The sequence below is a fragment of the Haemaphysalis longicornis genome, unplaced genomic scaffold, assembly GCF_048455015.1.
Source record: "Haemaphysalis longicornis isolate Haplotype H1 unplaced genomic scaffold, Haemaphysalis longicornis Haplotype H1 scaffold_5, whole genome shotgun sequence".
In the NCBI taxonomy this organism is placed as follows: domain Eukaryota; kingdom Metazoa; phylum Arthropoda; class Arachnida; order Ixodida; family Ixodidae; genus Haemaphysalis; species Haemaphysalis longicornis.
Genome location: NW_027526385.1, coordinates 49489793 through 49515657, shown reverse-complemented (window position 1 = coordinate 49515657; position 25865 = coordinate 49489793). Strand labels below are relative to the sequence as shown.

The 25865-nt window shown below is 46.1% G+C and overlaps 1 protein-coding gene across 1 annotated transcript; it reads right to left on the bottom strand.

The window, feature by feature from the left end:
* Positions 1-1506: 1506 nt before the first annotated feature.
* On the bottom strand, positions 1507-24930 carry LOC144138201 (gamma-glutamyl hydrolase-like). The gene is made up of 9 exons (XM_077670379.1): positions 24776-24930; positions 19218-19335; positions 18486-18536; positions 17622-17706; positions 14960-15098; positions 12785-12891; positions 8038-8128; positions 6313-6459; positions 1507-1780 (listed from the first exon to the last, which is right to left on the bottom strand). The coding sequence occupies exons 1-9, from the start codon at positions 24855-24857 to the stop codon at positions 1563-1565; spliced, it is 1038 nt and encodes a 345-aa protein (XP_077526505.1). The 5' UTR covers positions 24858-24930; the 3' UTR covers positions 1507-1562.
* Positions 24931-25865: the final 935 nt, after the last annotated feature.

Sequence of the window (25865 nt, the reverse complement as noted above, 5' to 3'; positions counted from 1 at the left end):
TCATGGTTACGATTGCGCAAAAACTTACGAGCACTAAGAAGAAAGCATAAGGACGAGAGCACTCTAACAGCTGCATTTTATTGCATCGATGAAAGACCTAAATACCTACAAAACTGCGCAACATCATCACGAAATACGCTTTACAACGCACAAACGTGCAGAACTCTGGACATTATAAACACGGGGATAGCAGCGGCATTTCTTTATCCAACAAAGCCACCGAAAGGTGATGGACACACGTGTCTTTGTACATAGAAATATAAAACGCTTCCACAAACTTAAACTACCTTAAAGTCTCGTTATGGTGCGCAAACCACACAACTTTTTTTTTTTTTTAAGAAAGGCGGTGTGCACCATACTCTTTACAATTCGTGGCCAAATGAGTGAACAGGCGTCCCTTCACACTCGATGCATGTTTTGTGATGATGTTGCGCAGTTTTGTAGGTATATAGGTCTTTCTTCGATACATTAAAGTTCAGTTGTTTCAGTGCGGTCGTCCTTGTCTCTTCTTAGTCCTCACTCTTTTTTGTGCAATCGTAACCACGTAATTTATACCCCCGGAAAGAACTTCAAAACATGTTCGCGAAGGTTTCCACCCCGAGATCAGTCAGCATTACAGGCTCGAGCGCAGAGTTTACCCTCCGGCCCACGAATTGTTAACGAAAGCCCAGGAGAGTATAATTCAAACTAATACGTTTCGCCACGTGACAAAATTGCGCCCAATGTATCCGACCCAGAACTCCGCTCTGTGCAAGCTTTGTAGCGAACTTGGCACTCTCTACCATATAGGGGAGGGGGGAGCGGAGGGGTCAGAAAAAAAAACTTGAGTTAGACGGAATTCCTCGCCCTTCTTATGAGCAGCGGGAGAGCGTGCTGTCGAGTTCCAGTCCGGAAGACCTGCTTGGGTTGGTTGAAAGGGCCGTCGCAGCTGGCACCACGAATGAGGTCCTGAAATTAGGACACCACTCCACAATTTGTTTGCTAATAGAGGAGTTTATTTTCTCTCTCTCTCTCTCTCTCTCTCTCTCTCTCTCTCTCTCTCTCTCTCTCTCTCTCTCTCTCTCTCTCTCTCTCTCTCTCTCTCTCTCTCTCTCTCTCTCTCTCTCTCTCTCGCTCTCTCTCTCTCTCACACACACACAGTGTAAATATGAGTGAGTTTTGCCTGTCCTCATATCTCCTCCTTTACTCGCCTCTGCTTCTTTCCGGGGGTATAAACATTTCCATCTGTTAATCTCTAATGAGGTCACGACATGTTTTAGGCTGTGTTGCGCATGCGCAGTTACGTCTTCCTGTCGACTGCGCCAATTATAGGGCCGCTAGCACCGCCCACTGGTAAAATGGCGGCTACAAGGACAAAGAATTTGAAAACTTCTATATATTCTGCCAAAACCGAAATAAGCTCGTTGCTGTTAATCAGCGCTCAATCTGTCACTTCTCCTGTCCCATCTAAACGCTGTTGTCTAATATCATTGATGTTCTCCAATTCTCTCCAAGAGAAAGAGCGTCTGCATTTTTAGTACTGTTTATGTGACTCTGTGGACAGGGCGCAGTCTGCCCGAGCGTCAAATTGTGACTTGACGCTGTCGCTGTGGCACCACTGGCAAGGCGGAATTGCGCACTCCCCAACGTGACCTGCCTCGTCTCGGCCACTGCGCAGGGTGGTCGAAGATGTACATCTGCGTGTAGGCCGAGTGTTTCTGCGTGAACGTGGCCGGATAGTTGTAGATCAGGGCACCTTGCTCTTCCTCCTCCGTCGCGAACTTGTGCAGGTTCTTCCGCGCTGATCATGCGAAAACAGAAAACGGGGGAAAAAGTGAGCTGAAACTGCTAACGGGTAATTGCCGAATAAATGCTTAAAGGATTACTGACCCGAAATTGTCGTGTTACGTTTGTTTTTTCGCTTCTATGCGTGCCTACCAGCCCAATAATCATAGAATGGCACATTAGACGGCCGAGCGCAGCGTAAACATTCATTTACGGCGTCGTTTATTCGTGTCAGTTTCCGTTTAGACAAAACGAACGCCGAGCGGCTACCATGACAGCAGGTATCACGTGACGTCACCATTCTTGCCGTACCACTGCCGCTCTGGACGCGCGCGCGCCCAGACCGGCCGAGGTCTTCACCGTCCCCACGCGACCGGGCAGCATGACGTCAGTTCTGAAACCATGACGTGTATACACGCCGGAGCAGCGCGCGCCAACCACAGCCAGTGCGTCGGCTCGGTCACGGGAGCCCCGACGTCGGAAGTTTGGGGCAAGTAGCAGATGATGTCATGTCGGCCCGCTCTGGGCTTTTTCATGTGGGCAAAGATTAAAACGGGTTTAAAGTATGTTACGCCGAACGGTTGCTGTTGAAACTTGCTGGGAGTTATCTCCTGATAAAAAGGAATTTTACATAGTTATCTCTGCTTTGAAATTTCGTGTCAGTACTCCTTTAAAGTGGCCATGAAAACAAAATACAAGTTTAATTCCGTAAAAAGACTGCTTTGCCACGATCAGAACGACACCAAATTTATCACAAACTTCAAACAAATATTTGAGACCTTGGAGAAAATTTATGAAGCACTGGCGACTCCCGGTAACCTTCCGGCGATTTCTCTATGACGTAACAGAATCTTTTAAAGACTATAGTCTTTCTTGGGTTACTTAAACGCAGGAATTTTGATCTGTCTGTTTGTCTGTCTCTCTGTCTGTGACTCGACTCAAACACCCGGCCAAAGCGAAAGGGAAACTGCGCAACATTCTTATATACTCATTGTCAAATTTAAACATCGAAGTCCGGTGTTAATGTTCATACTTGTCAACATTGTTGAACAAGAACAAGGTATTGCGCAAATGTAAGTTATAAAAGCAATACATAAGTGATATTTGCAGTGTTCCTTTATTAAAAAATTCACGGATACTAGATTTTTGCGACAGAAAATGAAATACTGCATCAACTGCAGAAAACCGTCGCCTACTGTTGCCCGTGCTACCTGGCGACATTTAACAACACCAAACGGCAACAGCAACGAAAGGTTCAACTAGATAGGTTCCAGGTTCCCTTTGGAACTCTCGTGGAGTAGGGGAACGTGGTTACATGAACGTTGAAGTACGGTGCCTCGATTTACGCGTGTCTCTGCCGTACAGAAGCGCTGGCAACGACGCACGCGACTTGTAACAGTGGAACGCGGTAAATTTAAATTGACTTGAGCAAACCTCTAGCGTGTTACCTTGAGAGGAACGAGACGGGAGAAGAACAGCATGAGAGGTGAGCGGGAAAGAGAAGGGAAACATTTACTGTGATTAGCGAGCGTCGGCCTAAGCCGATGGCAGTGCGGCCTCTCGCTCCGTCTGATGGTATCAGATTGCTAACGTACCGCTAACACAGTGACAACCGTGATTTTATTGCTGGCTCATATGACGTCACTGCGGCCCGAATGACGTCAGGGTAGCACGAAAGTTGAGTTTTTTCACAATTCTTAGGTCTTTTAAGTTGAAAAATGTCTTTCGTGGCTCGAATAAGGCAGAGTGGTTTTCCAAAGGCTAGTGTATTTTATCTGGGCGGTGCAATCACTGCGCTCCAAAAGAAGTACAATCAAAATTGGCTTCGCTACTACCCACACCTGAATTGCCCATAAGTAAACGTAGCCTGGACAAGTTGGCTATTCATGTCACTGACGATGGGGAGAATAAAGGAGCATGATACTTCTGCTCTTGCACGACATGTGCACTTTTCTCTTCTTCCTCGTCGCTGTTTTATGTCACAATTGCTGGGGAGACAATTTTGAAGGCGCTGTACAGGCAGTTTGATACCTGTAAGGTCGGGTTCACGGCTATGCACAAATGCTTTGCTGGGAGGGTATTTTTCAGTGGACAATATAAGACGCCTTATATGAAGATATAAAGACCTTCTGCTTTTTATTAAATACCTGCATAAGACTCCATGCATATGTCCCGACAAAGAACTATGCACCGGGCCTCCTGAGTGGTGGGTTCGCTACTATACACGAATGCGTTGCTGGTAAAACATTTCGCAAAGCAATGAGGGAGTCTAATAGCAAGCATGAAAGCCCTAGCGACTCTTATAAAGGGCATTTTTGTTTGCGCCAGAAGTGCGACACATCCGTCGTTGCACATGGACAGACGATTTTTATGTTTCACTACACACAGAAATGCTTGATAAGCGTCCTAATTACGCTCGGGGAACGAAATATATTCCAACAAATGAACCTAAAGGGCTGGCTGGGACACCGAGCTCACCTTTTCCAGTGACATGTAGGCAGGTGGTCACGAACACATTAAGTGCACATGACGATGCTAACTGGGAAGCCAACGGTCTAGTCTACGCGCATGCGCAGAAACAACAGCAGAGCACCACATATCTGCCGCGTATGCTTCCTTCTTGCCGAAGACAAACGTGCTAGTGTGCTTCGTCCTCAGTCCACTGGAATTCTATGCCACATGAACATAATGTTCCAACAGTGGCACGTGCCTTCATAGAGACCTTCGATTCAGTTTTACGTCATTGTAGATATGCAATACATTTGTTTCCTCGTCTTTACCACTCTTTCCTCTAGCGTTGGACGCAAGGGTAAAACCCAGTTCATGCGCGTGTGTGTGTGTGAGAGAGAGAGAGAGAGAGAGAGAGAGAGAGAGAGAGAGAGAGAGAGAACACTTTATTGGCTAAGGAAGTGACCAAGGAGAATTGAAGTCCCTATGTTGGCGGCGGATAAGGGCTGAACGTCGACCCCACGTTTGTGTGCTTCAAGCGGGTGGCATTTTCACCCCGCAGAATGTTCAAGGTTTCTCCTCACGTCTCAAATTTCTGAACGCATTCACCACCGCTTACCTTTCTGCATAAAATTTACCATACCTTTCTAGACAAAGTTTAGAGAAGCGCGAAGGATTCCTCACATCAAAGCTGCGTCAAAACTGCCTGAAAACCTTCGCTAAAAGTACGTGCAATCGATCGTAAAACATGCAAAGATCCAAATCAAAAACGAAGAACGAAACCATTCGACGATTTTTCGCCCACTAAGTGACCGCATCAACGAACGATCTAAATGCATACCGATGCGTGGTTTATGAGATAAACGTGTACTATTGTAATCCTGCGCTATCGAGACGGGTATTGTCTTATCTGGAAGCGTTCCCTTTTCACAATTTTCAGGTGACAGAGTTGCACATTGGAAGCCCGGTTTCACGCAAGTGCTGCGTGTCCAGAGATCTTATCGGAGCTTTTTGGTCGACCAACCGGTCTATGGGGAAATGCATTAGTTTTTTGACAGGGTGCCATTAGTCCTACTAAGAAAGCTTTCGCTTTAAAAATCAGCTACGCCAAGCACAATACTAACCTCCAAAAATGCCCCAGGTAACTTCATTTCAACTTATAGCCATGCCGCGATGAAAGAAAGCTTCACGTCATGGCGATTCCCACGTAGGTATGCGTGGGATAATGTTAAAGACGATAGTTTTTCTTGGGCTACTAAACGCAGAACAGAAATTTTGGTCTGTATGTATGTGTCTGTCTGTCTGTCTGTCTGTCTGTCTGTCTGTCTGTCTGTCTGTCTGTCTGTCTGTCTGTCTGTCTGTCTGTCTGTGACTCGATTCAGCCAACCGGCCAATGTAACAAAAGCTGCGCAATACTCGTATATGCTCATAGCCAAGTCCGGTGTCAATGTTCATACCTCTCAAGATTGTTGAACAAGAACAAGACATTGAGCAAATATAAGGCGTAAATGAATACATAAATGATATTTGCGGGCTTCCGTTATTAAAAAATTTATGAATGCGTGGTTTTTGCGATAGCAAATGAAATACTACATCAACGGCAGAAAACCGTCGCCTGCTGTTGCCCGCGCCCCCTCCTGGAGGCATTTAAGAAATCAAACGGCAACAGCAACGAAAGGTTCCACTAGATAGGTTGAACGTTCCGCTTGGAACGCCCGTGGAGTAGGGCAACGTGATTTTATAAACGCTGTAGTAGGGTGCCTCAATTCACGCGCGTCTCCGCCGTACAACAGCGCTGGCATCGAAACGCCCGACTTGTAGGAGTGGAACGCGGTAAATTTAAAGGGACATAACCAAATCTGTAGCGTGTTATATTGGGAGGAACGACACGGGAGAAGAACAGCATGAAAGATGAGCGGGAAAGAAAAGAGAGGCATTTACTCGGTCTGTCGACTATCGTCTTTCGTCGACATTTGCAACGAAAGGAGCAGATATGCGGCAATTTTTTCTTGATTACAGATCAATTTTCCTTTAAGCTCAATAAACGTTTTACCATCCATCCATTAAGGATCCTTACCGGTGGTGGGACGACGCGCTCACCTTCGTTAACGAAGAAGTTTCCCAGGTACTGGGAAACGCTCAAGGCGTCCGGGCCGTGCGGCACGTACTTGTGGCGATCATTTCGCTCCCACTCGAAGTTCGTCTTCTCGGGATGGAACTGGACGGCGTAGAACGGAAACAGGCGGCCTGCGAGCAAGCACACGCGAGTACGCGCGTTACTTCGTTCCTACGGCTGAAGTTTTATTGATGTTGTTCGCGAACAGTTATGTTGTTATCCGAACAGGTTTTATCCCCAAGTGATCATCATAACCCATTCAGTACTACGAGGTGCAGTATGGGATATGGAATTGAACAAGAAAAAAATCCCGGACCATCTCCACTAACGTGAAACCTAGAGAGGGGCGAAGCATGCAGTGTATAAGCGTATTCTTGGGGCCTTGGCGTTTTTGCCAACGGAGATGAAACCGTTGGGGGCTAGAGGTATACAGCTTTGCTGTAAAAGTCTCTTGTCCTCGAAGCATGAAGTGCTTCAGTACGAGGCGTAAACCCGGTGTTTTAGTACCGTGACTACATGGAACGACGGTTACGATGACGACATGAGACGCCAACAGCCTGAGCCCTTAATGGGCTTCGCCCCTAAATACTGTACTATCCGCATGACAAGGAAACAGATACCGAAAGCATATTTTCCTAAAATTCACGATTGTATTCTTTCCGAGGTCAAAGATAGCAACTACCTAGAGTTCCATTTTTCCAAGCGATTTAAACTGGTCAGCCCATACCTCCAATATCTGTGCGTCCGTAATGCGTAATTTCCATTTCCTTTCCATATGCGTAATTTCCATTTCCATTTCCATAACACTTTTGTAAGGAGTAAGTTAGAGTATGCAGCTGCAATATTGGACCCACATACCAAAACGGATAAAATGCAACTAGAAATATTCAACCGAAAAGCCGTGATATTTATATCTTGGAAGTACAGTAAGGAAGACGCACCTTCTCAGTTAATGCACGTTAATCGCATTCAGACCTTGGAAACTCGCAGAAATATTACATGCATTGCCTTCTAACATAACTGCCTCTCAGGAAAAATTAAAGCTACCCGAATATGTCAAACCCCTAGAGGACCAACATTCGTTGGCTCCAATCTTCGCAAAAACAAATAGCCATAAGTACAGTTTCTTTCCTCAAACAAATCAAGATTGGAATTCGCTTCCTGCACAATTATGTTTGTGCTGCGAGCTTGTGACTGAATTACAAAAAAAAAAAAATTCTCTGACTAAATTTTGGGGACAAACATTAATTTCTTTTTATCACTGTGTGACTCGTGAATTGTGTCCTGTATTTTACGTTTGTACCCACTCCTGCTAGGGGAAAATCATTGGCTTGCGGTATTGTCCAATAAATAATTTAATACAGGGGGCCACGAACACAATATACAAGTTCAGCTCCCTAAAATGACTGCGTTGACCCGACAACAATGACACCAATTTAATCGTAACCCTCAGACAATGATGGATATACAGTAATCCCTCGTCAACTCAAAGTCGTAAAATCGGCTGAAAATTCCGAAATAAGTAGGGTTTCGAGTTGAGCGAAATGCCGAAAATTTGCGGCCAGATCACTGAAATAAAAATGAATGCTGGTAACAAAAGCTCCGCTCCACAGAGATTTTGAGCCTCGATTAACGTTACAATATTTACGAACTTCACCGTCCTACAAGTCACGTGGGACGTCACGAAAATCATGTGGCCTATTAAGCACCTTCAAAGCTCGAGATGAACGTCACGCCGTCCCGGTCAACGTTGGTGGACAGTGGCTTGAAAATTTTGTCCAAGCCGTACGCCGTGAAGTTCTGTATAGAGAAAAATGTAAAAAAATGGGAAAAGCATTACCACGCTCGAAGGTTAGACAAAATATTTCGCGGGGCACTTAAGTGTGCTTACGTGCTCCCAAGGCGAGACAGGGCGATACTTATTCACTGCCACCGTCGACGTGGGCGGTTCCGGTTTTACCTGTACTATTGTGATGGGTATTTTTACGTACACATAAACTGTTTAACACAGCGGTCAGGCTATTGTACCGCCTCACCAGTCTACCGTCTCAGTGTGATTACGATATCCACTCACATCACCGTTATTCCATCCTGATCACCCTTAATCGCTACCTTAATGCACTTTAATCCACACCAACACATCTTAATTCATCTTAATCCACCTGAATTCCAACCTAATACCCCTCAATTTATGTTAATACACTTCAATGACTAATCAGTCACTTATGGATTAAAATCCTTAATTCATTTTAATCCAACCGTAATACACATTGGTAATCATTATTATGAGTGATTAAAAATCGCTAATTAACTTTGGTAATCATTAAGCCTCTTAACACAGCTGACATGTTTTCACGAAAGGTTGCGAAGCCACCTCGTCATGCAGGCATAATCAGCAGCGTCCATCCAAGAAATCCAGCTCCTTCGAGGTCAAAGATATGGACGTCGTGCTTACGCAGTCACCAATCTTCTGCATTTCCGCAACCTTTCCGCAAAGGCTTCGCAACCTTTCGTGATCACATGAGCGTGATAATCTTTCCTATTTATATGTTGACATGTTTTGTTTCGCTCCGTACTTTCCTCGGGTCGCGTGACATCTTTTGTGCCAGATTCGTGTCGGCGCAAGGTCATCAAAGGTGACCCTCGAGTGAGAAGTTTAAGGATTTCGGGTTTAAAACACGTCTACCGGAAAAGGTAAGGGCAGGGTGGTGTGGTGGATTTTAATGATGCATTCTAGGCCCGCGTGTGAAATCGGTGCATCCGTTGAAATTAACTACGACTACTGACTGAAGGTGCGTCGGATTGTTTCCTAATCAATGGTCGCAACTGAGCGAGGAAAAATGACGTATATGTTTCGTAATACTGGTTTCTCCGAGCTGCATGTCACCCAGTAACGTGCCGCATTCTGACCATGCTTATTACACCACCAGCCCCCTTTAATAAGAGGAGCTACGCGAGGAAAAATGACATATATGTTTCGTAAGAATGGTTTTTCTGAGCTAGCTATCACCCAGTAACGTGCCGCATTCTGGCCATGCTTATTACACCACCAGCCCTTTTTAGGAGGAGCTCCTTTTCGAAGCAATGACCTTAACGTCATTTTCCGAGCTAAACGCTTCAAACAACGCTCTACTTCCAGGTTTATTTTTATTACAAACAACGCTGGAAACCTGTGTATACACATAATTAGGAGAAGGTAGGGGGAACGGCTGTGAAAAGTTACAAAAAGGCGGCTATGTTTAAGCTGGTACTAGTTCTTTTTTTTTTCATAAAATGCTCTCTTTGGCAATTCACGTGGTGACCATGTTGACATTAGTTCAGGTGACGCTACGGCCGTGTTGATGTAGTTACGCTGAAGAATAGAACAATTTGTCCTGCTTTTAGTATAGCTGTGTGGTAGTGCACGAGCAACTGTGCGAATTCTGTAATGCCTTCTGAACAGTTCTTGAAGTTTCTGAATATCTTTTAATTCTTTCGTGTATCTGAAGCGATACGGTTCTGTACAAATCTGCGATTTTTCGTAATGAGGGTTTAAAGGGACACTGAAGTGAATTTGTCAAGCTCCCGTTTTTGCTTGCACTGCGTAGACTGGCTCAAATTAGCACACTTTTCATCGTTTATCCGGTTGACAAATCGGTAATTATTTTACAAAGCGCGAAAGAAGAAAAACTACCATGCGCGGTTTGCGGCGGCCGCACCAACTAAGGCTGTGACGTTGAGAGGAGGGGCGCCGTGATTGGACGATGCCCAAGGTTAGCAATCACACAAGTTTCGGTTTCGGTTTCGGTTCTGTAAAACATAACCAATGGCTTTGTTGGATGGGCATTCTCAATATCTCAGTAATCATCGTACCGCGCTTCTGCCATGTTGTCGGCTGTAAAATGCACAAGATAAGCCTCCCAGGACGGCTTGTAGTCGTAGCATTCACTAGCCGAGACCTACGCAGTGCATGAACGCCCTCCGCGTACCCGCAGACGCCCAAATGTCATGCGCTTTTCCCCCATATTTGGAGCTTGCCTCCCTCATGCCTGTATCGTAAAAAGCGTGTTCGCACCAGGCCAAGGGTCTGTTCATTCTGGCCTGTGCCCACTGCCTGCAAGCAGTCGGTGCTTATGGCAACATCACGCCAACGAGAATTCGCTAGCGCGCCAGTGCCAGCCTGCGGGCGTTTTGTGAACTAGTTCGTGTAGCCATGAACGTTGCGGCCCCAAAAAAGGTGAACTCAATATAGAAAACATCGGCGGAAAACAAAAAAGTTAACTTACAAAAAAAAAAGCACGTACCCGCGGGGATTCGAACTCGTGACTCGCAAAACATTTGCGGTGCATTCCTAGCGCCCCGAACTGCTAGGCCACTTTTCTTTATTGCCTGCTTTGGCACATACAGAACACAGACATTCATTCACAGACAGCCGTCAACCTGACTTTGGTTGACGTCATGTGTTTAAAAGTCCCTTAGGTGTACCAACGATTCCATGTCTGCGAGACATTCGGGCGGATTCGACGGAGCGGGACGCTAATGCCTTGCTAATATAGGGTATATATTGTATAACCGGTTTACACTTTTATTTAGTTTTGGCATTTCAAGCCGCTTAGGTGACTATTTGTTGTACTGCGATCGTGCAGTAAGCGTCGCCCGAGTTTCCACAGTAGCTCAGGTCTAGCAATTGCATTTCGTAGACGGAAAAGCGTTCGCAGATGCGTAGTCGTGCTGCTGACCGCTGTGCTTGTTCGCCCAGCGCAAAAAAGTGCTTCCCGCGCCCTAGTTTTACGCTGTACGGTAAAAATATCAGTTGATTTTACTTGCTTAGTACCTATATTGACTTCGCTGACTCTTCTCCCGCCTTCAAGAGGCCTTATATTTTCCTACTGGCGTACCAGTCAGCGAAGCGTCGCATGTGCAGCGCTTGTGTGAAGCGACCTTGACTTGGAGCTAGATAGAGTGTACAAACAAACCAAGTAAAGAAAGGCACATTCTTCCATTCACAAACGTGTCCTGGCTTCGTTTCAACTAAGCGAACGAATTGCGACCAAGCAATTTTTTTTTAACCTCCTTGATTGCGACGACCCGCCGGCGGCCGGCGGCCGGCGGACGAAACGCTGGGCCGACTGACTCTGTCGGCCGGGGAGCCGTGCAGTAGCGCAGCCGTGGCGCAGCCAATTGCCAGCTCATCCCCTCCTGACGTCACACGAAAACGCCACAGAAAATGGGCGAGCGTAAAGAGAGGAGGACAGCGTTTTCGAATTAGTTTTTCTACTAAATAAAATCGCGTAAACGCGCCTAGAGTGGTCGAAACATGGCCTGGGGACTCCGGACTACAATTTGCGCTAGTAATCCCGCAATGTTTACATATCACTTCAGTGTCCCTTTAAATGATTGAGTATGGCCGGCTGAAAAAAAAATTACCATCCCTTCATAAAGAAAGTTGAGAGAAGTACCAAAGCTTTGTAACATCAAAACTCGTCAAAAGTGCGTCTAAAACTTTCCGAAAAGTGCGTAAACTTCGCTGAAAGTGCGTTTAATTGATCGCCAAACCTTCAAAGGTACGAATTTCAATCGAAGAACGAATCCATATGACGATTTTTCGTCCACCAAGTTAACGTATCTACGAACGAGCTAAACGTACACCGATACGTGGTTTATACGATAAAGGTGGTGTACTGTTGTAATCTTTCTTGATGATAGATGCCTGTATTCTCTTATCTAGAAGAGTTCCTTTTTCGCGATTTTCAAGTAACAGTATTGACACAATGGAAGCCCGGCTTCACGCACGTGCCGGCTGTCCAAAAATGTTATTAAAGCTTTTTGGTCGACCAACCGGTCTATACGGAAATGCATTATTTTTATGATTGGGTGCAATCGGTCCCACGAAGAAAGCTTTCGGTTTAATAAAATAAATTGATATGCGATTGGCTTCTACGAAAACGTGCGTCGTTTACCAGACCCCATATACCCCGTCATATACCAGGTGTAGAAACAGTCGTACACCGTTTGTCCTCGTCACCATCCGTCATCACCGATTGTACCAAACGACCGCCTGTGCTTAACGATAAGCGTCCGTTCGGGATTTGTACCTGAATCGCGGGCACAGCACCCAAGTGCGCTAACCACAGCGCTAACACAGCACCCTACCAGAGGGGGAAGGATAATTTGCTAGATGTGTGCGTCGTAACAGGTGCACGTGGCAGCACGTAAGTAGAACAGGTCCACGCCGAGGAGAGCTGTGACTATGAGAAAGCTCTGCGGCGTAAATTGCAGCCAGTCTGCCTGTCGGAGTGATTCCCGTCAAAAACCGACGAAGAAACGGAAGCGCAGAAAGAGACGCAAACACGATGCAACAGCAAACACTTCGATAATCACTCACCTAAATCACGTAAGCAGGCTTAAGTGCCAATGAATGTTCATTGAGCCGACGTAACGGAGCTGCAGAAAGGTTCAGACGAAGTGATGCCTTACCTCAGGGGTGAGGCATGCTCGGTGGGCGTTGTACGTGATGGGCTCGGTTCGAAGCGCTCTTTGTAGATACTTCGGAAGGCTGCTGAACATTCGGCTCTTGCGGAAGTCTTGGTCGCAACCAACAAAGCGGGAGCAAGAACAAAGCTAGTTAGCGTAATTAATGAGAGCTGACCAACTCAAACGTGTTCTGTTCATAGCAGAATCATAGCAATTACACAAATACGAGACAGAATGGAGGGGGGTGTTTTTTGCGATATATGCCCTTCGTTTAGCGCTAATATCATCGGTTGCGCCTGGGAGAAGCTGCACTTAATGTTGTAATTGCTCCGAAATTAATGCTGTTCCAAACTGCTGAAACTACTGGCATGCGTGGTTAATGCATACCAACCGTGTTGGGCGCAGATCAAAACTTAGGCCTATTTTAGGGGGAAAAAAACGTTCCAGCTACGAAAACTGCAGGCACGGTTCGTGCAAGCCAGCCATGTTCAACGCAAAAAAAAAACCTTAGGCCGATCTGATTCAAAAACTTTTCTGTCCCGTCGTAACGAAAGTATAGAGAAGAGCGAAACCTTTCTAACATCAAATATGCGTCAAAAGTGAGTAAAAAAAACTTCGCCAAGAATGTGTTCAGCCTTCACTGAAAGTGCGTCCAATCGATCACCAAACCTTCAAAGATCCTAATCACTAACTAAGAACAAACACATCCGATGATGATGATGATGATGATGGCATCTATACCCGGTCTAAATGTATCCACCTTTGTAATCAAAACCACTCGGGCGCCGCCATTTTGGACTGTTGTATGCGCGCGCATAAAATGGGCTAAGATAGTGACTTCGGAAATCATCTGCGCTTGCTCGCAACAGTCCAGAATATGAGGCGGTTGGGCTCTGCTTATCTGAAATAAAACGGTGTACACCTCTACGTGGTTTAGGAGATAACGGTATACTTTCTTTCTGCTCTTTCTTCATGATCGATGTATGTATTGTCTCATCTGGACCCGTTCCTTTTTTTTTTGCGATTTTCACGTAACCGTTTTGACACAATGTAAGCCAGGTTTCATGCACGCCCCGTGTGTTCAGAAATCTTATCAGAGCTTTTCGTTCGACCAACCGGTCTATGGGGAAATGCATTAGTTTTCTGACAGGATGCCACCAGTCCCACCAAGACAGCTTGCGCTTTAAACAATAAGCACGTAACAGAAAGGGCCAACGTTCGTGTGAAACCCTTTCTACATCGTGCCCATGGATTTACCCTACGAATTCTCGTTGCTATGGCAAATTTTCAACTGTTCGAAGCAGTTGAACTACTCCTGTGAACACCGCTTGCCTTTTGGCAAGTTGTCGCAACAATGAAAATAGGAAAATAGATCGTTTTGCCGCACGAGCGCCGCTGCAGCTGCGAATTCGCAGGGTAAATTGGCACGATGTAGAGCGGGCATAATTAAGAATACACGATAGATTGGTTAATTGTTACAATAACAGAGGGAAAACATCTAGCCGTGATAGAGCGCAGTTTGTCGAGCGGTATACCTTTGTTGTCGCCCCGGGAGAACGCGTTGAAAGTGCACGCAGTTTCACCGGAAAACTAAGCAAAAAAGCTGTTCGGCGCAGTCGCCACTGCGCCAAACAGCTTTCTACGCGGGAATAATCAGGATTTAATTTCATTAATAACAGAAAATTGTTAAATTCCGTCTCTAAAATGGTTTCAAACGCCAGGTTTTCTTCTGTAAAGCATACTTGTTACTATTCTGCGGCGCGTGACACGAAGACAACCTACGGCCAGTCTTTCTCTCATTCAATGCTTTAAATACGGTTAAACGCGAGAGGGCGCCACCGCCTCTTCAAGCACGCGATTACTCCTCCCACCGGCGCTTCTCCGGCGTCCAATCAGCGCGCGCCGTGTGGCAAGAGATAGACTTGCAATCTTTGTATACACTTTCAATCCCTCCCCATCTGCAACAAACGAGCGATTAGACGCTTTCACTCTGCAACCGCAACAGGTGCTGGCTTGTTCTTGGCTGAGCCTGGAGGTCAAATTGACGCTACAAAGAACGAGCCCTTTTTCTCTATTTATACCTGGAGTAATAGAGCTCCCGTTAAAAAACCATGAAAACGACATCGATGAGCCACGAATTCGTAACTCCGCAACCAGGACCATATATGAGATCCTCACCGGGGGTGAAGTCGAGTGGCAGTGCCATGTCAGACGCGTTGCAGTGTCGCAGTACGAGTTTGTCGATGGCAACGCGAGTAAGATCCTCGAGGCCCAGGCAGGTGCCCCAGATAGGAAAGTGTGTGCCCTTCTGGTTTGCCTGCGCAAGAAAGAGTCCCATTGTCCGTAGGGTAAGGAATTGGGCTAGTTGGTTTTGCATGATGATTGACTACTCTTTGGGTTACAAGGTACACAATTTGAAGAAGACAAACGAACGAAATGGACAGCACGGCATTGCGCTTGTACTGCCCACTTCACTTCGTTCGTTTGTCTTCTTCAAATTGTGTACCTTGCAACCCAAAGTGCTGTACATAATCATGAAAAGTCCAATTGTAGTTTGCCTAAGAACGACAATAGCATGAAAAATTACGGCAGTTCCGCTTAACGCGAAAGCCGTCGGCAGTGCTGAGCACTGATTCGCCCCTGTTTTCCTTCTGTTATTGTTGTGAGCACCTTGTGTTTATCTGCCTAAGAAAGCTGGGGATTTTTCTCTCTTTGGGGACGCTTGGATTCTGCTTAACGTCGTCGCTCAGATAAATCGGCCCTCTTTCGTCGCTCCCTTTCGCGAGCAGGTGCCCGTTGTCGCTCGGGCCATGCCAACTTTTCGGCGTCCGTGGCGGGAAAGACCGACTGCTTGTTCGCAGGGTTTATTCCGAAAGACTGTGGCGTCCGCTCTTGACTAGATTCGGTATCAGCCTAGGTGCGTGACGCCCAACGACATTGGACGAACGACATTCCGGGCCCCTAAAGTGCTCCGCACTTAAACATTTGCCGTTGGTGGAATCAGTAAAACAAAGATCCTCGAGCGACAGCTCGGCTTTTGAGCTGGGAGAGCGCACTGAGCACACACATAATTGTATCATAAGGCAAAACACAAACGCTGCTCGGAGTAGTAGTCGATCTAGGCACAAACTGGCAGTAAACTTGGATGCAGCTAGCACCGCGTTCTTTCATTTCCTGATTGCATGCGCCCTCACTCTCTACCTTTAACCCCCACTCCGCACCCCTTTCCTTGAAACAAACGAGAGATTAGACGCTTTCAGTCCGTAACTGCACGAGGCGCCACGATGACCTTGGCTGAGCTTGAAGGTCAGATCGACGCTGCAAGCCATCTTCTGTGTTTGTACGCACGTGGAGTACTAGAGCTTTCACTCTAAATTCTGCAGACCATATCTCCGTTCGTGCAACGAGTGTCCGTTAATTACTGCCCCATAGGATTATTGAGCTTCATTTGTTCATGTTAATTTTCCGGACACCCTTATTTTGTCGTCACTGTGGTTTGAGAAAGAAATAAGGACGATATAGAAGCATAGTAATTCCTTTCTGTGTTTTATTTGGTCATTTCTAGGAAAATGCCTTATTTCATTTTGGTATAGATGCATTTTTAAGTAAGCGCATTAGTGTATTTCGTACAAATGCATGTTTAGGGAAATGCACTATTGCAGAAAAGCATTTCCAATGTGTGCCTTGTTGCATTCTCTCAGCAAATGTTCTGGTTCATTTGTCGCGAAAAAATGAGTTTTTTTAAATGCATGCCTTACTGCATGTTTCTGGTATACACCTTAAGTCAATGCGAAACCACTGCAACCGCGCACACCTTGATGAAAGCGCTATCAGCCCAGTTTCTCTGTAAAATGTTCCACCTTCCCTGGCAATTAGGCAAGCAATGCTATGTTAATGCGAATGCAGTTATTAAATCGGTAGATAAAAAATCTGACGCCCTTGGCAAACGAACGGCACACAGAATGGCCGACAGATGGCACAAAAACGGCCGACGGCTCAAAGAATATAAAACATGGCAACTGAGTTGAAAAGACGTTGGGTAAGTTCAACCCTGAGGAGGATTGGAACCAACGACTTTTCGGAAGGTGAGCTTGGCACGCATCCTCAACCCACCGAGTAAGGGAGGACCAAGTGAATGCATTGGAGCCTTCGGAATGGAAGCAGGCGTTGGAAAGATGTACCAAGACCTACATGAGTAATTTGAGTATGCTAAATTGAAGTAGCAATTGAATAATTACGAAAGTACGTTTCCGAACACGGGTATGTTCCGAATCATAGTAACTGACAGAAGAATGAAAAGACAAAGGAGAAGGATAAAAGTAAAAAATATCTTGAGGTACTCACGAATTTCAAAAAGCGAGTTAGCCTAGCCAATCCCCCCTTGTAGGTACGTGCCAAATACTTTGAGGGCATCATCATCATCATCACCAAATCAAGTCAATGCGTTGTGGCCTTTAACCAACAAACGCCTGTTAGTGTCATGGACTCAGATCTACGTGACTTCTTTGAGCACGCTGACTACACATGTAGAGAAGTACGTCCCTCTCGAAGTCCTATTTGCTTAGCGATGGGTACGCGGATATGTGCGAGTCATAGCATCCGAGAAAAGAAGGACGCGAAATGTAAATTATGACTATTATAATGAAAGAAAACATCCGGTAATTGTACACTCTTTCTTCCGCATTCACAACATCACAAGGGCAACTAAGGTGTCGTCGTCATTTCTTTAATCTCGTGGTTCTGTTTGGCACACCTTTAGCAATCTTTCTTTTGTTGTTAAAATTTTTCGCTTTAATCATGGAGGTGTCATGATGCGCAAGGGTATCAGGCTTTGACATACCTGCACTGCCAGATCGAAAAGAACTTTGGTAGCCCTCTCGTACCCGGAGCTTCTCAGGTCGGCCTGACCGCCAGGGAAGAGTACGCTGGGATGGAAAAGCACCACACTTTCAATCGCAAAAGACGCCAAAAAAATGGCAAGCAAACTCCAAACCAGGAAAGTTGTGTCCTTACTGGGGCACTGCATAACTATCATGCAAAAAAATTAGCAAGAAAACTCCATACCAGGAAACTGGTATCCTCACTAGAGCACTGCATAATTATCACGCGAAAAAATTGGTAAGCAAACTCCAAACCAGGAATGTCGTGTCCTTACTGGGGCACTGCATAATAATCATGCCAAAAAATTGATAAGCAAACTCCAAACCAGGAAACTGGTATCCCTACTGGGGCCCTGCATAATTGTCATGAGAAAAAATTGGTACACAAACTGCAAACCGGGAAACTGGTATCCTTACTGGGTCTCTGCATATATATCATGCAAAAAAATTCGTACGAAAACTCCAAACCATGAAACTGGTATCTCACTGGTCCACTGCATATTTGTAATTCCTACTGAATCAGAATTTTTATTAGTGGTTGTATTAAAACACCAATTACATTAAGGCACTTTCATAACACCCGCAACCATGAGATGATGTGTTGTATTACACTAAAAACTTATTTTGTATGCCTTTGCACCGTGACACCCCGCCCAACGCAAACAGTGTGAGGGACTAGAAAAATATTGGCGGAATGTCACTAAATACGGGTAAGGTGTCGATGTTAGTACCGGGTACAACGATTTTGTCTCTTTGCACAGCATGGAATAAAGGCTTCTCGACGCCTGAGATTTTGTTGAACAGTTAGATAGAAGAAGGCTTACCCATTCACTGAGTTGAATATCCGCTCGTAATATTCATCCGTTTGGTTTACGCTGAAATAACAAATGAGCATCAAGTAATTGCAGCAGTCCGTAACAAAGCAGTACCCGACCGCACAGTAGTTCACACCAGACCTGGAGCACACGTGGGATTCGATACCTGTAGCGCAGCTTACACTAACAGCCATCGTATTATTCTGAGACAAAACGCTAGCCCTGGGTCATCATCAGCAGCTGCTTTAGGACAAAAGCCATTGACAAAAGCATCATTAGGACAAAATCATCATCACCAAGGACTGCTTTAGGACAAAAGCCATTGGTCACATGTATTTATTTATTTATTTATTTATTTATTTATTTATTTATTTATTTATTTATTTATTTGAACCTACGGCCAATCCCATCAGGAACTATTGCAGGAAGGGCAAATTAATGCAACCTTCAACATTACACAGCATAGCTGCGACAAGGCTGCACGAGCCGCATCCAGCTCGTGCAGCGGCAAGGTTTATATATCGGGTGCAGACCTACTGGCGGGGTGATTTCGCTACTCCTTACGAGCGAATCTTTCCGTTAATATAAACATACGTTTTTGTTTCGTTCGCCGTTAAAGAATTTCTCCACGGCGATTCTCGGCATAATTCCGGTTCTGTTGGCAACAGCTCTGGTTAAATCTGAATAAATTCGAGCCTTCTGCCATCGTCCTTGGAAGGAAGGAGATTGGTGCGGGCTTACAATACAGGCACCACTCGGCCCCCGGATGCTTCAATGAACTTGACGTAGGAAGCCGCGATGTAGGTCTTGTTACTCGACGGATCGTACACATCGCTGTAGAGGTGTTGAACCACGATTCCTGGGCAGAGCAGCAACATGATCGAGTAGACGAATTAAGATCTTTGTATGGGAAGCTGAACCACATTGTAAGAGTGTTTATTAGAAGGTTTGTGTTTCCTCCGTACTGCGGCATACTTTGCAAGTGTGCAATCATATAGGACCACAGCAATAATGCAGGAGGCGAAAAAGAAGAAATACATAGAATCATTGCCTTCCAACCAGTATCTATGAGCAGACGAAAGCACTGCAAACGGCTGTGCCACCAATAGGCAGCATAAAAGCAGCCCGATCTGAACGACAGCGTTATCCAGCTCTGCTTGCTATAGCTGTACCACGAAGTTGCGGAAACGGTAGGTTTAACGGGTGTGGACCCTACTTGCGTCGTTTTGTCTTATCTGCACCGGTAGCAACGCACCATATCTGCCGGGTGAGTTTGGCGACTATCGTTAAGGTATACTGCGGGAGAGTACGGTGATTCGTTCAGCGGGTGTCATCAGCGAGACCCGTACGACCTGCAGTGACCGATAGCTGTCCGGGTGACGTACGAAGGCGGCGGCAACCTTTCCGCGAACAGTGGTCTTCTTTGACTACTTAACGCGAAAGTTGCCCGTCTGTCTGCGGGTACACTCAGGTGGTACGGGCGGTACATTTGCGGCGTTGCGAAGTGTATTCCTAACCTGTACCATTTGATATGGCACTGTGAGCACTTCAAGACCGATCGCGAGCCACTATTGGACCTCGGTTCCCGACCCGGAGATGAAGAAGCGCACCTGCAACGCGTTCGAGAGGACCCCTCAGTACTTGAGAAAGTTATTGAATACGCACTAACCAGTGGTCTTTACAAGCTGGTGTAATAACTTGGACCGACACCTCTAAAAATCGTCGCACCTTCCCCACGGTTTCTGCGAACTATATGTTCACGGACTTTACAGTGCTATCCACCATATAAGGTGATTGAACCTTGAACATTGTTCTTTTTTTTTCGATTATTCCCTCCCTTCCTTCATGTCCCTTTCCTTCCCCAACAGGGCATTCATGCCCCCTCTGATAATAAAGGCATTCCTCCTCCTCCTTTCTCCACTTAAAGAAGCGAACTTAACGCAGCACGGCAGCTACATTGGATGTTGACTCCGTAAGGCGGTAGACATCGCTCTGTCCGGACGCCGAAAACGACATGATGCCGCTACAGTACGACGCGTAGTGACATGATGCGGATCAAAGGAAACCTCCCACTGTGAAATCTGTGGAAACAGTGGAGCTATTGGTTATCTTTAGAAAGATTCCGTTTAGCTTCGGCTTCTTTCTTGTGCGTAATGTTAGAGTCGTCTTAGCGGCTAATTCACGTACAATTTGTTTCTGGATAGTTGCGGCAAAACAACAGTTACTGCCGTTTTCTGTAACCATGCTGCCTCGCTATATGGACATGTATTGACAGGAGACAGCGATTCTGTAAAGTTTACAACTTCACTGTGAACTAACTAATAAGGACAAGCAAATGAAAATCTGCATACCTGTAGGGTCGTCTTAGCAGCTAATTGTCAATAACTTGTTTCTAGGTACTTTTAATACCACAGGAGAAGGAAGCGTTTTCTCTAATCATACTTCCTGCGTAGACGGCCACGCTTCACCGCGCTAAAAATAATGTGGGAAAGCCAGCTTTCAAAAAAAAAAAACTTTCCCTTAAAGTCGGCTTCAAACCTGGACACAAGTGAATTGGTGGCAAGACATCCTTTCAGGTGCAATATAAGCGGTTTTGCATCAAAATCTCAAGGCTCTAAAACCTTTTTTTTAACAGCGAAGCTGTTTAGCAAATCGTAATTTTTTGTGTCCCAAGTTACAAATACCAAGAAATTGCCGAGCGCGCGCATGTGAGCGCGGGCATCGCGGCGAACGCTCGGCCGTTAAAACCAAGAAAATGTCGAGGGCTCGTGTGTGCGTGCCTCGCGCCGACGGCCAAGCGTCCGCGGCGCACACTTGTCAAGCTAGGCGTACCCACTTAGGGAGATTGGACAAGACTGGCCAAAAAAAAAACTCCGGCGTTCGCCGTAATCGTGGCAACACTTGCTCGGAATGAGAAAGACACGTCATCATACCTTGCGTCCCTCCGAGGTGATGTCCAATGATTATCACTTCCAAAAAAACTCCCCCCACCTCCCCGAAGGGGATCGTGCGGAAATGCGAATGCATTGGGTGCACCGATGAGTGCGCTGCGAGTAGTTATTATTAATGGCGTTATTAATGAATAGAGACGAGAGTGTGAACGTAACCATTTATTCATTCATCAGCGTAACACGCCCGCCCCGCGCGCGAGCTCTCTCCGCCGAGCTCCGCGATGCGAGCGCCCTCACACGCCCGAGCGCGCTCCTCATCTCCACTCACTCTACGCTACTCCGCCCGAGCTCCGCGATGCGAGCGCCCTCACACGCCCGCGCGCGCTCCTCCTCTCCCCTTGCCCTCCGGTACTCCCGCCCGAGCTACCACCTGCTCCGGTTGCTAGGCGCGCCACAGCTGTTGCTAGGGGCGCGGAGAGATAACACCTGCGTGCGGACGCCGGCACAGACCGCACGACAACCCCCGACTAAGAAATGCATTCGCATTTAAAAAATGAAAGAAGTTCACTCTTATAGAAACAATGATGGAGTAAAGATCATTGCGGCAGCGAAGAAGACACAAATCGGCTGCAATCATAGACTTAAACCTCCATGATGTTCATGAAGTTTGCGTACACCTTCGCTACATTCAAGTCTTACGCGTTAGTGTGAGCTGCCTTCATTTTTTATTATTACTTTGTGAAATTTTTCTGTACAAAGAACGGGTTTTTTGCGTGGCGGAGGAACCTGCTGCGGAGACAGCGCGACACGATACCAGCACATACTGTCGTCAAGCCCAGCAGCTTCTCTGTTAAAAGCGACACGACGCCAGTTTAACGCGCCTAGCTTCTAAAAAGCTCCGAAGCTTTCACTTTGTACCTCCTAGGGGACTCTAAATTTGCTTTATCCGGGCCCCTAGAAATAATACTTACACGTTGCTCTTTATCTCAGAAGATATGGCTCTAAGATGTTTTTGGTTTCTGTTTTTAGGAGAAGAGATTACATCGGTTCTAGTAAGACGTGGGGTGCAGCCGAGAGTACGGTAACCCCTCCTGCCACTACTGTGTACGGAAGATTAATGAAATACGACCTGGAAGCAATGTTCGTGCATGAGGTTCAGCTGCAGATATAGTCGCTTTCAACGAACACAGATAAGCTTGTGACAACTGCAGCCGCTGTGCACGAATGCGGGTAATTGCGTATGTTAAAGGACGCGATACAAGTGATTCATTATTATAATGTTTGCGGGCTCACTTATGCAACATTTCCGTTTGTGCGTCAGCAGGATTCATTTTTTAAGGGCGGCTTAACTACAGAACTCCTCCCGCAACTCGCAACCGGCCGCGATTTCTTAAACGGTCATGTGTACCCAGAAAACATAATTTACGTCAATCAAATACACCATATTGGCCGCCCTCTCACAGGAACAGGTTCACACCACTCTTTCAGGAATCAACCATTCTTACGCAGCTGGTGACTACAAAGCTTATCTAACCTGACCTGACCTCATTGCAGCGAATGGCCATATTCGTAGCTGCCAAACAGATCTCTCAACTTCGTTTGACTGGGGTTTCTTTGTTATTCTCGATGTTGACAATTGTACATGACGGGGACCAGGGTTCGGCAAATTCAAAGCTGCTTTCTTCCCTACATCTCTAATTTGTCACAGACCCATAAACATTTACGTACACATTAGCAGCTCGTACTCTGTTTGCTTACGTTTTTGGCCACCAATCCCATAGGCGTATTTTCTTTTGTGCGCGAGAAAAAAACCAAGAACAACACGTTCCCCACGTGTTGTTCGACTGCCCGTTATATTCCCGGTAAATCGTCTATTTTTACCTCGACAGTAATAGTGTCCAATTATTAGGCCGCGTATTAGCTTTTTACCGTGAATTCATGAACACCAACCCAGGAGGACATTTTTTAGACAACTATTACAACTCACGAAAATTGTCGTGACCAGTTGATTTATATAGACGGGTCTATGACCCTTTACTGGTGAAATTGAGTAGCCGGTCGCACATTCGCTTCCAACCTCTCCAATCAATCAACCAGTTCAACTACCGCAAACAGTTCAACCTGAAGCTTTACGCACCTAAGCCACACTTAGGCTGTTAGTTGCTTCTTTTTCTATAGAATTACGAATCAACTTCGGCTTCGCCAAAATTTGTACCATGGCTCCTGATCTCAATACACAGGCGCTTGCCCGCTTTGAAAGCGGTGCGCATTCGGGAAAGTAGGCACTGCTTTAGACTGGTTTTAACGAATATCAGCACTTCTCTACTTCTTAAACGCGCTTCATCACAGGAAATGCATCGATGAAAATCTTTCTGGACACAACATATGTAACTACGTTCAACTCCCCCCAAAAAGACGCATCCTCATTCGAACCGGAAACACAACGTGCTCAGAGCTCTCTAGCTTAGGCATTTCTTTAGTAGGACCCGCACACGGAAGCACGAAAACAGTGAAGAAAACGCACGAACGGCCGCTAGTCTAACTAAAATTCACTGAGAATGGCAAAAATATCTACTCATGGGGTTAAAATAAAACACAAAAGACAAGAAGGCAATCAAAATTACTGCGCTGCGGTGAACTAAATTCATCAAAAAGGAGGTGAGAAGTCAGTTCGATAAAACACCCATAAAACCACGAAAATTAGTAATCTTGTTGAGAGTAAAACACGCACTTAGCTAACAAGTTAATATTCCTTGTCTGCAATGTGAAATGCTTCAACCAACTCTCTTGGCAGCACTCGGAAATGTCATCGCAACTCGCCCGGCTACCCTTTTGCAGAAACACATTTCTGCATGATACCGACACTCCACCAAACTCTAATGCTAGAAAATGTATTTTGGGGCATAATTTACACCGAACAGGACTTACACTGCATCGAGAACGAGGCGATGAAAAAACAGCTACTTGTACACAAAAAATGTTGTGGAAATCCTGAGCGGAAATTGGCGAATAAATCGTTAAGCCGCTCTGCTGTAGATTAAGCCCCTTAACTAGTACACATACGTGCAATGCGGGGAAAACTGTTTTAGCAGCCATTCCAGCTGTCTCTCACCGAGTTACAATGTACCAAGAGCATTTCAATAAATACCTCTATAAAACACAGCGTACCTTCATACCTTCATAGAGCGCTATACGGCAAGCACCCCTAAAGGTTGGTCGCCACTCCTATACATAAAGTATTGCTAGGAATTTGCTTTTTCGGGACCAATATAGAGTCTCACATCAAAGTAGGAAGGTCCCGGGCCCTTTTATTGCATGTATGCACGAGGCGAAAGCAAGGTACATCAAGGGTTACGGGAGTCCACGCATAAGTTATCAATCATCTAAAATAAGGAGCGTAATACTTACCTATGATCGGTCTGTCCGTGGTCAAGGCAGCTTGCGCTGCGCCTAAAGCTGCCAGGCAGAGAAAGAGCGGCCCCGACGACATGACTCCGCACAACGCACTGGCGCCTGCGGACCGTACTGCCGACGGAAGATAAACGCATCCTCTCCGAACTTGCTGGTCATCCTCCCCCGGTCGGCCGGCTGGGACGCGGTCCTGTTGCTTCGAGGCCAGATAAGCTCCAGATTCTATTGCTTGTCCCTTTGCTCCTACGGCGCCATATCGCGCAACATGTTCCAACTTCGAGTGGCTGCCTTGTGTGCCCACAACTTTGGCGGACGCTTGACGCTTCTTGCATACACCGGTAGGAACGAGTGCCTCCGGAAGGTGTTGCTATATTTGGTATAAGGCGGAAGAATTGGCGGCGCGAATATTTGAACACAGAGATATATTGGCGGCAATAACTATTGATTGATTGATTGATTGATTGATTGATTGATTGATTGATTGATTGATTGATTGATTGATTGATTGATTGATTGATTGATTGATTGATTGATTCATTGTAGGGCTTAACGCGTTGACGCAATGCAGGCGATGAGGCGCGCCGTAGTGGAGGGCTCCGGATTAATTTTGGCCACCTGGGGATCGTTAACGTGCGCCGAAATCTCGTACCCACGGGCGTTTTTGCTTTTCGCCTCCATTACAAAAGCGACCGCCGCGGCCGGGATCGAACCCGCGGCCGGGATCGAACCCGCGACCAATAACTAGTGGTGCGCGCAGGTAAGGGGGCGTGGGGGTCAAGCGTCCCCCCCCCTGAATTTTTTTAGCCCTGAGAGGGGGTGTTATAACGGAGGCGACTAAGTATGCCTCCAACAACGACTACGAATATTTAATTAAAACTGTTTGACCTAAGTACACAACCGTGCGAAACATTAGTGCGCTCTATTTTGAAAGTGCTTCTCAGGAATTGTACACCAAATTCTAACTCTCCCGAACGTGTTCAAATTTGCCGCGCCTTTTATTTAGCGTAAGAATATTCCCACCTCGAGTGTAACATCCATGAACAGCGCACTGTGTTTACCGGAACTGGTAACTCGTTGTCAATATTCC

Bases quoted from the DNA above. Each gene is read 5' to 3' on its own strand.
- LOC144138201 (XM_077670379.1), bottom strand. From the start codon at position 24,857: ATGTCGTCGGGGCCGCTCTTTCTCTGCCTGGCAGCTTTAGGCGCAGCG. The intron at 18,537-19,217 runs GTAAGCCCGCAC...TTGTTATTTCAG, and splicing joins GGCCGAGTGGTGCCTGTATT to CGTAAACCAAACGGATGAAT. The intron at 17,707-18,485 runs GTAAGCCTTCTT...TTTCCATCCCAG, and splicing joins ATATTCAACTCAGTGAATGG to CGTACTCTTCCCTGGCGGTC.